This window comes from Anabrus simplex, chromosome 4, assembly GCF_040414725.1.
Source record: "Anabrus simplex isolate iqAnaSimp1 chromosome 4, ASM4041472v1, whole genome shotgun sequence".
In the NCBI taxonomy this organism is placed as follows: domain Eukaryota; kingdom Metazoa; phylum Arthropoda; class Insecta; order Orthoptera; family Tettigoniidae; genus Anabrus; species Anabrus simplex.
Window position 1 is genome coordinate 402,279,200 of NC_090268.1, and position 13,802 is coordinate 402,293,001.

Genomic DNA, 13,802 nt, shown 5'->3' on the forward strand with positions numbered 1-13,802 from the left:
AAAAAATAGTTGCCATGACTTTTTCCCCAAGCCTCGTATAATATTTAAAAAAACGGACAACCAAGCTCGATAATTGCGGTCGCTTAAGTGCGGCCAGTATCCAGTATTCGGGAGATAGTGGTTCGAACCCCACTGTCGGCAGCCCTGAAGATGGTTTTCCGTGGATTCCCATTTTCACACCAGGCAAATGCTGGGGCTGTACCTAATTAAGGCCACGGACGCTTCCTTCCCATTCGTAGGCCTTTCCTGTCCCATCGTCGCCATAAAAAATATCTGCGTCGGTGCGACGTAAAATAAATAGCGGGACACGTAATGGAAATAAGGGACGATCCCATAAAATATGGGACGTCTGGTCACCCTATCCTACGCGTTGACGCCGTCTCTCAGGCCAGGAGATATCGGAGAAGGTGAGAGGGTTGGCAGCCGTGGCCTATGCTAGGAACTGTCCCGGCATTTACCTTAGAGTACGAGAATGGAAAACTACGGAAAACCAGTCTCAGGATAGCTGACGGTGGGGATAAGCCCCTTTCCGTCTCCCAAATACTCGGTTGGTCGGTCGGAGTGCAGAGCTGCCGGACAATGGACCAGCCGTGGCCACTTGTAGGGTGAAGCCTATTCTGCATCCACCGACTGACCTGTTGGGAAGGGTTACAATCACTTGAGTACAAATGGTTTCGAAACAGAGTGCATTACCCTTTCTGTCGGAGTGGTTTCGGTTCGAGTGCACACAAGATGTACTGTGGCTCCGAAGGATAAACAAGTTCGTAGCGCGATACTCAGTGATAAGGGATATGCGAAGAACACCGAGCGTTCTCTGCATTTCAGACTTGTAGAGTATTTCGACAAGGAATGTTTTATTATAAAAAGAGACTATTTTCAAAAGTTTGGCGAAAAGATATTAGGACAGATAGAATTCGATTCTTCACCAAATATTGCAATATCAAATGATGCAAAGAAAATATATAATTCACCGCAAGAGGGACTTTCAACATCAAAATCACATTCAGAAAATAAAAAAAGAATTTTGTCAAGGCTTCTATGTCATACATGCCAACATCCATTTCATCAAGGACGAAAACAAACATTTTAGAGATTTTCTTGAAAAATACACAGATAAGAAAACTTCCCCGTGTTAACTTTGTGTTAACATTGCTATTATAACACTTTGAAGCAGATTAGAATCTGTTTCACTTCGCACCGACACAGATACGTCTTATCGCGACGATGGGATAGGAAGGGTCGGAGTGGTAAAGAAGTGGCCGTGGCCTTAATAAAGGTACAGCCCCAGCATTTGCCTGGTGTGAAAATGGGATACCACGGAAAACTATCTCCAGGGCTGCCGACAGTGGGGCTCGAATCCACTATCACCCGGATTCAAGCTCACAGCGGCCAACTCGCCCGGTGAAGCAGATAAGAGGCGCTATCAGTAGCGGATCGTGGAGTTTCATGTAGGAGGGTCACGTTATGGTTTAAAATACAGACACGGATATCATAAGTCTAATATCTTCTTCTTCACAGTACCATATCAGGTATTCCTTGATATCCAGAAGGCATTCGATAAAGTCTGGCACCAAGGCCTATTAGCGAAATTAATAGACCTCGAATTCCACCCAGGGTACATAAGATTAATTAAATCATACCTGGAAGGCCGAGAGTTCCAAGTAGATGTTCACAACACACTGTCAAGCACGCGACCGATCAGGGCGGCGTAGCCCAAGGGTTACTAATAGGGCCAATCCTGTCCATCCTATTTACGAATGACATGCCGACAGCGGAACTCACTACCACGCACCTCTACGCGGATGACACTGCTATCACAGTACAACACCCTCAGCTAGCATGCACCCGAAAGAGACTACAAGTAGCACTGCGAACCCTCGAGCCCTGGCTAACCAAATGGCGTATCAAGGTCAACGTTGACAAATGCCAAGCTGTGATGTTCACTAGGAAGAACAGACACACACATAGGCCAGCCAATATAAAACCGCTCAAACTATTTAATCAAGATATAGTATGGCACGACAAGGTCAAATATCTAGGAGTAGTCCTAGATAGAAAACTAACCATGCTATATCACATTAAAGACATCCAGGGGAAAACACACGCACGACTGTCACAGCTCTATCCTATACTGAATAAAAGATCCAGTATTAACGAAAGAGTAGCAATCAACATGTAAAAGGCCCTAATAATCTGCTGACACGTTTCGATTCAGTGACCAGGATCGTCTTCAGAGCAATAACAAAATAATAATGTATTGGCAACTGTCACTCCATAGTAATCAGACTCAAGATAGAGAGACCCTGTTAGAAATATAGTTCGTTCCAGGGCCTCCTGAGTCAAGGAGAAAGATGTTGATCAATTAACTATGGAGGGTAGCCATGATCTACTCAGTACATAGCCGTCACCTTTATTATAATTATTTGGGTGTTTAGCAATTTATATCGCCTCACGAAAGTTGTTTGTCCAACCCTTGTCCCGTTTTCCTACGGGGTCGGGTATGAGGTGAGATGAATCTGTCGTGGCGGGTTTTTATGACCGGCTGCCCTTCCTGGCGTCAACCTCATCAGAGGAGTTAATGAGATGAAATGAATGACGCGATGTATGATAGTAGAGAGAGGGTGAAAGCAGGTGCCGGCACATAGCCTACTCTTGTCTGATAGCACCAAGGAGTCTGCTCAAGACTTAACGTCTCCATCCGACGGACGAATCACCATCAACAGCGTCATATGCTCTCATTCCATATGAGCACTGAGGAGAGGTTTGGAATTTAATCCAGGCTTTTGGCAAGCAATCTAGTGATTATAAATTGTATACCACCACCTCCCCTACCCTGCCGGCTAACATTTTGATGGTGAACATCTTTCCGACCAACGGGATTCAAACCGGCTAACCTCGGTGTCAGACCGTTTTAGACTTCAGCACCTTACCGATCATGGCCACCAGGCGGGCATATATCGCCTCACGAATGATTCTAGGTATAGAATGTTTCTCTTTATAAATGACAGAAGTTGCATCAAAAATGATTTGATGGCCATTATGTAAACTGTCAGGTCATTTGGAGAAGGTTGCGTGACTTAACTTTTTGCCATGAATTTTTTTGCTAGTTGCTTTACGTCGCACCGACACAGATAGGTCTTATGGCGACGATGGGGCAGGGAAGGGCTAGGAGTGGGAAGGAAGCGGCCGTGGCCTTAATTAAGGTACAGCCCCAGCATTTGCCTGGTGTGAAAATGGGAAACCACGGAAAACGATCTTCAGGGCTGCCGACAGTGGGGTTCGAACCTACTATCTCCCGAATACTGGATACTGGCCGCACTTAAGCGACTGCATCTATCGAGCTCGGTTTGCCATGAATTAACGAGGTTTTGTAAACAGAGATCTGCCCATTAATGTGGAGTATTTTGGTGGTGCGGGGGCATCAGTACGACAATCGGTATCTATTACATCATTAGGATTCATAGACATCTGAGAATCTTTCATTCAGTGCACTAAAAACCTCGACTTCGATAACAGCGCGAGTTGCGAGATTTAGGAGTAACAGTGAAGATTTGAACCTTAGTGTAAATAAATAACGTGTTCACACTTGGGCTGAAAGCTTCGGAACTAAAGTTCCGATCCAAGTGGTTGAGGTAGCGTTTGATTGGAAATGTGGAACATGAGAAACAATATGGCAGTTGGCGAGCTTCGTTTGCAGGCCTATACGTTAGGGTAGAAGTGCCTATGACATTTTTTTTTTTTTTTTTACAATTTGCTATAAGTTACGTCGCACCAACACATATTCAGTAGGTCTTAAGGCGACAATGAGATAGGAAAGGCCTAGGAGTGGCAACGAAGCGGCCGTGACCTTAATTAGGGAATATCCCCAGCATTTGCCTAGTGTAAAAATAGGAAACCACGGAAAACCATCTTCAGGGCTGCCGACAGTTGGGGTCAAACCCTCTATCTCTCGGGTGCAACCTCACAGCTGCGCGTCCCTAACCGCACGGCCAACTCGCCCGATTAACTATAACTTCTTGAGGTATACGATTTGCCTTGCAATTAATAACTCCGAAGTCGTAAGATGTCTAAAAAATAAGGTATTTGACGTCCTAAATTCGTTTATTAATATGGTCAAAGCCCGAAAAGAGAAAAACCGGCAAGAAAGGGGCCCAAAAGTTGAAGTTATAATGTAATTTTCAACATTCAGCGATGTGACCATCTATACAAGTGTTTAGGAGAAAAGTACAAATATTTTATCTGCTGTTTATTCGTAGGGCCTTGAATACATATGACTTCAAAATAATGTCAGTGATATCAAATAAAATTGAAAATTTAATGTTTGAAGCTCAGGCAGTATTTAATAATGAACGACTTAGGGCTTTGCTGACATACATTACACATTACGCATGCATAACACGTCCTAAATCCGTAATCAAGTGATGTGTACAGTTGCAGTGATGTGCTGATAATTATTTCTTACAAATAACGCATTCATAGTACGACCTGATGCCGCAGGGAAGTAACGTGTACATCTGCAGTGATGTATTTAGAATTGCTTCACATTAAGTTACGCATACAGAATACGTCGGATGGGGCGACTAAGAGTGGAACCAGCGACTCACAACTTGGGAGCGTGGGTTTGGTGAGTCTGGCGTTACTTCTACTTATTTGTGTCAGACTCCTCATATTCATTTTTCCTGTCCGACCTCCCTTGGTTCAACTCCCGACTACGACAGCCAGAAAGCGAGAGGCAGGACCAGCCAAGTCAACCAAAATTAAGGATTCCACCCATCTATATTAAATACGTCAAGGATGTTAATGAACTATTCATTGCGGTATATTTTTGGCTTATTCCGTGTAATTAATTGTAAACACACTCAACGCGTTTCGAAAGGAACCTTGCCTTTCTTTACCAGGAGACAACAGAGAAATAGATGAAACGACGAATAGTTACACGGGCCGTGAAAGTCTATATTATAATATTGACGTTAATGAACTTATCAAGACTCTCCGGGAAAATCATGTGGACTATCGACTCAAACATTTCCACGATGAGGTTAGGGTTGACACTTGGACCAAAAAAGACCACGAATTAGTCACCCAAATTGTTACTTCTCGTACGTGGCAATACCACTGCAGACCACTACTATACAAACGCTACCGCAAAGCGGTCATCAGAGGGCTGCACTCCACACAAGACCTGAGCGAAGTACGGGACGAACTCCTTGCCCACGGCTACGACATAGCGTCGATAAAGCAACAGACATCCCAGAGGACCAGGCAAAAATCCCACTATTCCTGGTAACGTACAATGGTACTAACGCCCAAGAAAACTCGATCTGCGAGATCAAAAACCTCGAATTAGGCCTAGGGAGTCTTTTATTTTCACGCCCTTGGTGGCTCTCCCCTTTCTTTTGCCGATAGCTTCATTTTTCTAAGTGTCGGACTTCTAACATTTTCCTTCTGATTAATGTTAATAGACGATGGTTGGCCAATTTTACTTTCTCTTAAAAGAGTAATCACTACCACTAACAGCACCCCCACCACTATCTCGGCCACATAGTACATGATTTCAAACAGTAACCACAACAATCCAACCTGCGATTAAATGAACGAGACGCCTTGCGAACGCTGGGGCTCCACAGTTGGAAAGCTCTCAGTGGGATTTTCATAAGTAAATTACAGCCGCCTCTGTGGTGTATTGGTTAGTGTGATTACCTACCACCTCCGGAGGCCCGACTTCGACTCCCGGCTCTGCCACGAAATTTGAAAAGTGGTACGAGGGCTGGAACGGGGTCCACTCAGCCTCGGAAGGTCAGCTGAGTAGAGGATGGTTCGATTCCCACCTCTTTTATCCTCGCAGTTGTTTTCCGTGGTTTCCCACTGCTCCTCCAGCCAAATGCCGGAATGGTAGCTAACTTAAGGCCACGGCCGCTTCCTTCCTTCTTCCATGTCTATCCCTTCCAATCTTCCCACCCCCCACAAGGCCCCCGTTCAGCATAGCAGGTGAGGCCGCCTGGGCGAAATACTGGTCCTCCTCGCCAGTTGTATCCCCGATCGAAAGTCTCACACTCCTTGAGTCGGTAGAGGTGGGATCCAGCGCTGAGTCAGAGGGAGAAACAACCCTAAAAGGTAGACGGATTAAGAAAGAAGAGAGAAAGAAAGAAAGAAAGAAAGAAAGAAAGAAAGAAAGAAAGAAAGAAAATATGTCATTACTGGTCCAGATTTAATTTCAGGGGAAATGTGCATATCACTGGAATGCTTGGGGTGAATTCTATTTTGATAACATTTATCTAATGCCGAAAAGTATTCTGGTTAAGTTTATATCTGGCAAAACGTGTGCAGTGGACGAACAGGTATGCGAATAGTTGTTTGAACATTGACAATGCTCACTTCCCTAGGCAGATTCCCATTAACCCAGTGAAACAAAATCCCCTCAAGTCAGGGTCGAGTGTGTGCAGCAAAACAGAAGACTTGTACAAGCAGGTGGTAGTGTGAAGTCTGCGTGGTAACTCTTTATATGCCAGAATACTTCAAGATATACTACATTAACAAAAACTAGTAGATGAGTATAGCATTCTGTACATATTTTGCCCTACAATTTACCAAAATTGCGTTGTTTTAATTCTTTGTGAATATTTCTCTAAATTTTTCGTGTTATTTGAGCCATTAGTTGGTTTTCCGTGGTTTCCCATTTTCACACAAGGCAAATGCTGGGGCTGTACCTTAATTCAGGCCACGGCCCGTTCCTTCCTACTCCAAGCCCTTTCCTATTTCATCGTCGCCATAAAACTCATCTGTGTCGGTGTTACGTAAAGCAAATAGTAAAAAGCTATTAGTTCAAAAGTATTAAAATATTAGTGCAGTCGTGTCCGGTTCTTACGAACAACATAATTTAAAGGGTCATTTCAAGGCCCTGAGCTCAGAGTGAACAGATGGCTTAAAGCGCTTCTAACGTGATCCGCGATCAATCTGTCTGCATACTTCCCATGCTTTGGATGCCGTATATTTGTATACTATTCAGTATGATTGAAATATTTCCTTTAAGAAACAATGATAGGGAATCTTCCACCTCAGATATCTCAAAATCACTAGCCATGTAGCGCTGGGCCCCTCAAATGTTGGAAACAATGTCCGCGCTGGCGAAGTTAGTCCTAAACATAAGATGAGCTCTACACAAGTAAGCAGAAACAGTCCAGAGCTCAGTTTTCACCATCCAATAAATTCAGAACTATCAGAACAGTCATTTAATATTGTGTCAGGTTGTGCGAGGTTTGCTCTCTTGAATGTTTCAGGAGATGAGATAAAAAAAAAAGAATGGCGTATGGCTTTTAGTGCCGGGAGGTGTCCGAGGACTTCGGTTCGCCAGATGCAGGTCTTTTGATTTGACATCCGTAGGCGACCTGCGCGTCGTGATGAGGATGAAATGATGATGAAGACGACACATACACCCAGCCCCCGTTCCAGCGAAATTAACCAATGATGAATTAACCGCGAATCGAACCCGGGACCCCTATGACCAAAGGCCAGCATGCTAACCATTTAGCCATGGAGCCGGACAGAAGACTAGATAAATGAACCACTTTTGTACTAGAGGTATCGTTAGAGGTTCCATATCCACTATTCAGTTGAATTCTGTTAGACGAAAGCAGTGCAGAATCGCTGTAACTGATGGGTCATAGTAGACTTCAAGGTTACCTGGTGCGCTGTCCCCATTGGTTCAAGGCCCCTTCTACACGCTTCCTGTTTCGTGAATGTTACTGTGCCGATACCATCAAGGTTTTATTTACCAGCAAAAATAAAAGTGCTTCAGAATTCATTTAAACTCACGCTCATCTACTCTACGTGTCGGAAGATGAACACAAATAATAATACTAATAGTAATTTATTTATTTATCTAGTCTGATCCAGGACACCCTAGATTTGCCATAAGACACAGAATAATACACAATAATAATTTTGAGGGAAGATAAAAAAGATTAATGTTTTAAAAAATGATAGGTTACAATAATTAACCATGTTAAATGGCATGAACTCCATATAAATGGTGACGAAGAATCGAAACGGAGTATTTGATGAGTGAGACGACTATCTCATCTTGTAGGCTTCTCGCTAGTTTATATTTTTGTCGCCATGTGACGAAAGATTTGGGAATTGTTCCCCTCGCGCCAAAGAAAAGTCCAGTCACCGTAATTTTTTTAAGGTTATATGACTCAAGAAAGAAAGGGATGGTTGGATTATAGATATCCTTTTTTTTTCATTGTCTACGTCAGTCGGCTGAGAGGCTGAAGATTCAAAGCGTACCGTAGGATCAATAATTTCTGCTTCGTTCCTCCGTCTGTCAATCGCTATAATATCAATCCTGCGAGTGCTGCCTCCTTCGGCGAGGCAGTGGACTTCTTCGTACACTTCTAGATTTTTGAGACGAAGAGCATTAGCAATAAGGTTTCTGATGATGTTATGGCGTTTGATCCTAAGCAGTTCTCCTTGAGGGCAACTCCCCAGCACATGTGGTAAGGTTTCATACTCACTGCAGTGTCTGCAGTGGCCTGTGCTGGTAGAACGTCCCGGCAGAGTACGTACTGGTGCAACCATCGCGGTCATCTTCAACATCTCCCTCCATTCCGAACAAGTTAAACCATCTCTTCTGGTAACCCAAGAATTAGCAGCAGGAACTTGAGCAAATAACTCAACACCTCTTCCTTTTTGTGGATATGCACACCAAGCTTCAAATTCGCGCGTTCTAAGTATATCGCGCAGTTGTCTAACAGATTTCGTTGATGTCTCTTCATTGAGATGAAATTCAGATAGGCAGCGAGTTTTTATTGCTGTGAAATTTCGAACAGCATTTACGTGCGGATCATTCATAGCTTCTAGCTTAAGATTGATGTTCAGCTGTTGAAGGTACGCTTCCCAAGTAGCGCGCATTAGGGCTAACCCTTTATATTTGTGGCTCGAATAGATCATACTTGTCGGTGTGTCACTCGGAAGTTGTAGAATTTCTTTAAGTGCGCTTCTGATCATGTTGTCGGCTTTTAACAGACTTGATTTGGGAATTTTCTCAACCGAAACAGTCTGGAAGGGATATATCAGTGTAGGGCCAATAAACTGATTTATTACAGTCAATTTTTGATGCGGTTGGAGTAAGTGAGTCCTGGTAATCTGATCTAAGTTAGCTTTCAATTTTTCAAGTACCTGATGTTCATTGAAGACTAAAGTCTGTCTGAAAGTTGCCCCTAAATATTTTATTTCTTCACTGTCATTTATACTTCTAATGTTTCCAGAGACCGTCACGATATCATCAGAATGAAGTTTACCATTTTCTATAATAATGGCATTTGATTTGTCTGCATTTATATGCAAACCTATTTCTTGAAGCAGATTTATGACAGAAGTGACTAGGATTGAAGCTGCTGCTTGGTCTTTAGCTATGATCACCAGATCGTCGGCAAAGCATAGGGATGTTAAAGGTACAGTGTTAGGACTCAATTGAAAACCATACATTTCTGATACTTTGATGTCTGTGAGTTCATCAAGGATGTGGTTTATACCCCAGTTAAATAAGAAAGGTGAAATTGGATCTCCTTGCATCACTCCACATTTGATGTTTATCTTATCTGTATGACCACGAGCAGTTTGAACTTGTGTTGTGTTTTCTGTGAGAAGGTTGACTAGTAACTTCTTAATGGATCTGGGTAGTATAGAGTTCTCTATTGTCGCCTTTAAATGATTGTGTCCAATACTATCGAACGCTTTGCTGATGTCGAGGAATACTACACAGCCTGAAAACTTTTTCATTACAGCTGTTCGTAAAATGCCATCAACAATATTCACGTTAATGAAAGAGCCGGGGGTCATGACAAAACCTCTTTGGAACTGGTTCAAAGGGATGTATTCCCTTACAATTTTATCAAGGATCTTACTTAATATGCGCCGAATAATGGAGCAAATACTAATCGGTCTCCATTTGGACAGATCATTCTCTTCACCGCCTTTATGTATAAGAACAGTCCTCGCTGCCTTAAGAACCTCAGGAATGAACCCACTTTCAAATATTCTTCTGATGATATGGGCTAAAATATTAGCAGCAAGTGGATCATAAACAGATTTCAATAAAACCTTATCCGGACCTGGGCTAGTGTCAATTGCTATGCTCTTGATAATAGAGAAAACTAACTCTTGAGATATTGAAATTGTATCATCTAAGGTTTCAATCGTATAATCAATATAGGAGTCTCTCATGCAATCATTAGGAGTTTCAAATCTGTTCCTGAAATATCCTTCAACAACATCTTTCTCTAGTTTCAAATTATTAGTTCTTTTGCCACTTAAATTTTTTCTAATTGCTTTCCTCCTTTGAAAAATATTCATATTGAGTCAGTTCATACTCGAATTTAGCCTTCCGACGTTCACGATCATTCTTAGAGGATCTCTGTGGGTTACTGGAGGTTTTATACTGTCGGTTGTTATTTTTGTAAGTGCCACGTTTACGAGCTTCAATATATCTAGTAACTGGACTCTTTGGACCTAGCAGTAGGTCTGTAGCTGTGGCAAGGAAGTTTACAAAATTAGTGACTTGTTCATTGAATTCAGCATCACTCAATTCATGCTGAAAAATACCTAGCCATTTACTCAGTTCGTCGTGGTAAGGTTTATTTTTTTGCTCTCTTTGATCAGAGGTTATTTCCAACTTCGTTGACTGGCCATTTTACTAGAAATAGGAATAGGATCTGAAGGTGGAATTTTAGACTGGCTAGGTGTAGTCATAGATGGATTCAACAAGCAGGCTCTGTATTGCTCTGGGTGTGATTTACTTATATGTATCTTAAGGCCTTTATACCTTAGTGACGGAAGGTGTCCGAGGACTTCGGCTCGCCAAGTGCAAGTCTTTTGATTTGACCTGCGCGTCGTGATGAGGATGAAATGATGATGAATACGACACATACACCCATCCCCCGTGCCAGCAGAATTAACCAATGATGGGACCCCGGGACCCCTGTGACCAAAGGCCAGCACGCTGACCACTTAGACATGGAGCCGGACATAATAATAACGTATGGAATGGAGGAAGTGAAAAAGTAATGAAGAACTCAGTAGCTTGAAGTTTAATTGGCGACTTTAGGTGCAAGATCTAACCCTTTAACCTATCAAATTACAATGTATGCAAAGTATTTAACATAATGGATAATTGAAACTACAAAAAAACATTGCCGGTATTCTACTAGTAAGGCGATAGTAAATATCGTAAATTTTGTTTTCATTTTGTGTCTTACTTACAATAAACATTAATCAGTCTTCAGATTCACAAATATTTACTCACTATCAACAAATAATGGAGAATCGTGCTGTTGATATGGTGTCGATATTTGATCAATCGAGGCCTATGCATGTATGTTATGACATGAGTTAGGAAATGGAATCACAGATAAGGCTTTATGCGGATGATTTATACTTATAGAGTAATAAATAAGTTACAGGATTGTGAGCGACTGCAAAAACAGCTCCGCAATGTTGTGACATGAAACGGGATGAAAAGTTAGGTTGTAAGATTCACCAAGAAGAAGTGTCCTTTCAGTTAGATTTACTGTGTTGATGGGGTGAAAGTAACTTGCGAGGGTCACTGTAAGTACGCATTAATAAGGTTGTAAATAAAGGTTACAGATCTCTTCACATAGTTATGAAGGTGTTTAGGGGTTGTAGTAAGCAGTAGCGGAGGTTGGAAATTAGAAGGTGTGTGTGTGTGTGTGTGTGTGTGTGTGTGTGTGTGTGTGTGTGTGTGTGTGTGTGTGTGTGTGTGTGTGTGTGTGTGTGTGTGTGTGTGTTGCTGCCATAAGGTTCAGGATGAAATTCAGGACACCAACATCGAAAAGTTCCAACCATAGGCGCACGACTCCACGGGAGCACTTGCCCCCACACATATAGTAGTTTTTTGTCCAACCCTTGTCCCGTTTCCCTACGGGGTCGGGTATGAGGTGAGATGAATTTGTCGTGGCGGTTTTTATGACCGGATGCCCTTCCTGACGTCAACCTCATCAGAGGAGTTAAAGAGAGATGAAATGAATGACGTGATATATGATAGTAGGGAGAGGGTGAAACCCGGTGCCGGCACATAGCCTACTCCTGTCGAATAGCACCAAGGGGTCTGCTCAAGGCTTAACGTCCCCATCCGACGGACGAATCACCATCAACAGCGTCATATGCCCTCACTCCATATGAGCACTGCGGAGAGGTTTGGAATTTAATCCAGGCTTTTGGCACGCAATCTAGTGATTAGAAATTGTATACCGGCCAACATTCTGATGGTGAAAATTTTTTCGACCAACGGGACTCGAACCGGCTAACCTCGGTGTTAGACCGTTTTTAGACTTCAGCGCCTTAACGATCATGGCCACCGGGGCGCAATTGTGTTTTTGCTCCCGTAAAAATATTTGATATGTTCATTCTTGCCCCCGTGCTCAAGACCAAAATTTTGCTCCGATGGTTCCAACGAGTGTATTTGGGTAATTCCATGTGAACTGTCCCATCCATTAGCAAAAGACACAAAGCGGGGAAACGCTGCTCCCTGGTGGAAATAGATAGCGTTAGCGTAGATCAAGCCTGTTACCAAAAAATGGGGCAAAAAATGTACAGACAACAAATAGTAGCCTACCCGCGTTTGTAGGATATAGCGGATGGGGTGGAGGGTTATAAACATCAAAACTGAAAAAAACGAAAACTACAAAATCCTAAGGTTTTTGGTGCTCTCTCGGCAAAATTCCACGGAGAGGTAAAGGTTGACAAGTTACCAACTTAAGTGCGGTAATAATAGTTTAAGATTTCGATTCAATACTATACAATAAAATTTTCACCAAAGGAACAATTACACATGTATTGTAATTAAATAGATGTACGGCGTGATTATATTATTAAAAATCATATATTATTGCAGTTCACACTAAGAAACCAACGACACGAAAGATACCGTCAGACTGACGAATGCGCGCGGCAAGCCTGTGAATCATACCTTAGTGCCCATGACCTTGGCAAAAAATATTCCCTGCTACCCTTCCTCACAGCACATGCAAAGTCTCCACTACTTGGTGTGGCGCTATACAAATCGGTTAACCGCGACGAACGACATTTTATGCGTATTTCCGCAAATAATGTTGTTAATAATAATAGCAATAAAGAAAATAAAGGAAAGTATTAAATGATAAGGTCCGCCTCTGTGGTGTAGTGGTTAGTTTGATTAGGTGTCACCCCCGGAGGCCCGGGTTCGATTCCCGGCTCTGCCACGAAATTTGAAAAGTGATACTAGGGCTGGAACGGAGTCCACTCAGCCTCGGGAGGTCAAATGAGTAGAGATGGGTTCGATTCCCACCTCAGCCATCCTGGAAGTGGTTTTCCGTGGTTTCCCACTTCTCCTCCAGGAAAATGCCGGGATGGTACCTAACTTAAGGCCACGGCCTCTTCCTTCCCTCTTCCTTGCCTATCCTTTCCAATCTTCCCATCCCCAACCAAGGCCCTTGTTCAGCATAGCAGGTGAGGCCGCCTGGGAGAGGTACTGGTCATTTTCCCCAGTTGTATCCCCGACCCAATGTCTCACGTTCCAGGACACTGCCCTTGAGGTGATAGAGGTGGGATCCCTCGTTGAGTCCGAGGGAAAAACCAATCCTGGAGGGTAAGCAGGTTAAGAAAGAAAGAAAGCATTTTTCAATTACCTGGCACATACTGAAAATCTGATCCTGACAGCCCCTCTGTGGTCTGAAACACACTGGTTTTCATACAACTTCTTCTCAACCACTGATCGCACCCTCCCTTCCAAGATGCCAGTGAACACT

General features: G+C 43.0%; 1 protein-coding gene across 1 annotated transcript in view; it reads left to right on the forward strand.

Moving 5' to 3' along the window:
- Positions 1–340: 340 nt before the first annotated feature.
- LOC136872297 (A disintegrin and metalloproteinase with thrombospondin motifs adt-1) overlaps positions 341–13,802 on the forward strand; it is a 142,720-nt gene continuing 129,258 nt past the window's right edge. Inside the window, exon 1 of the mRNA XM_068227419.1 lies at positions 341–407. Coding sequence (XP_068083520.1) covers positions 341–407 — 67 coding nt within the window. The remainder of the gene's footprint in view (positions 408–13,802) is intronic.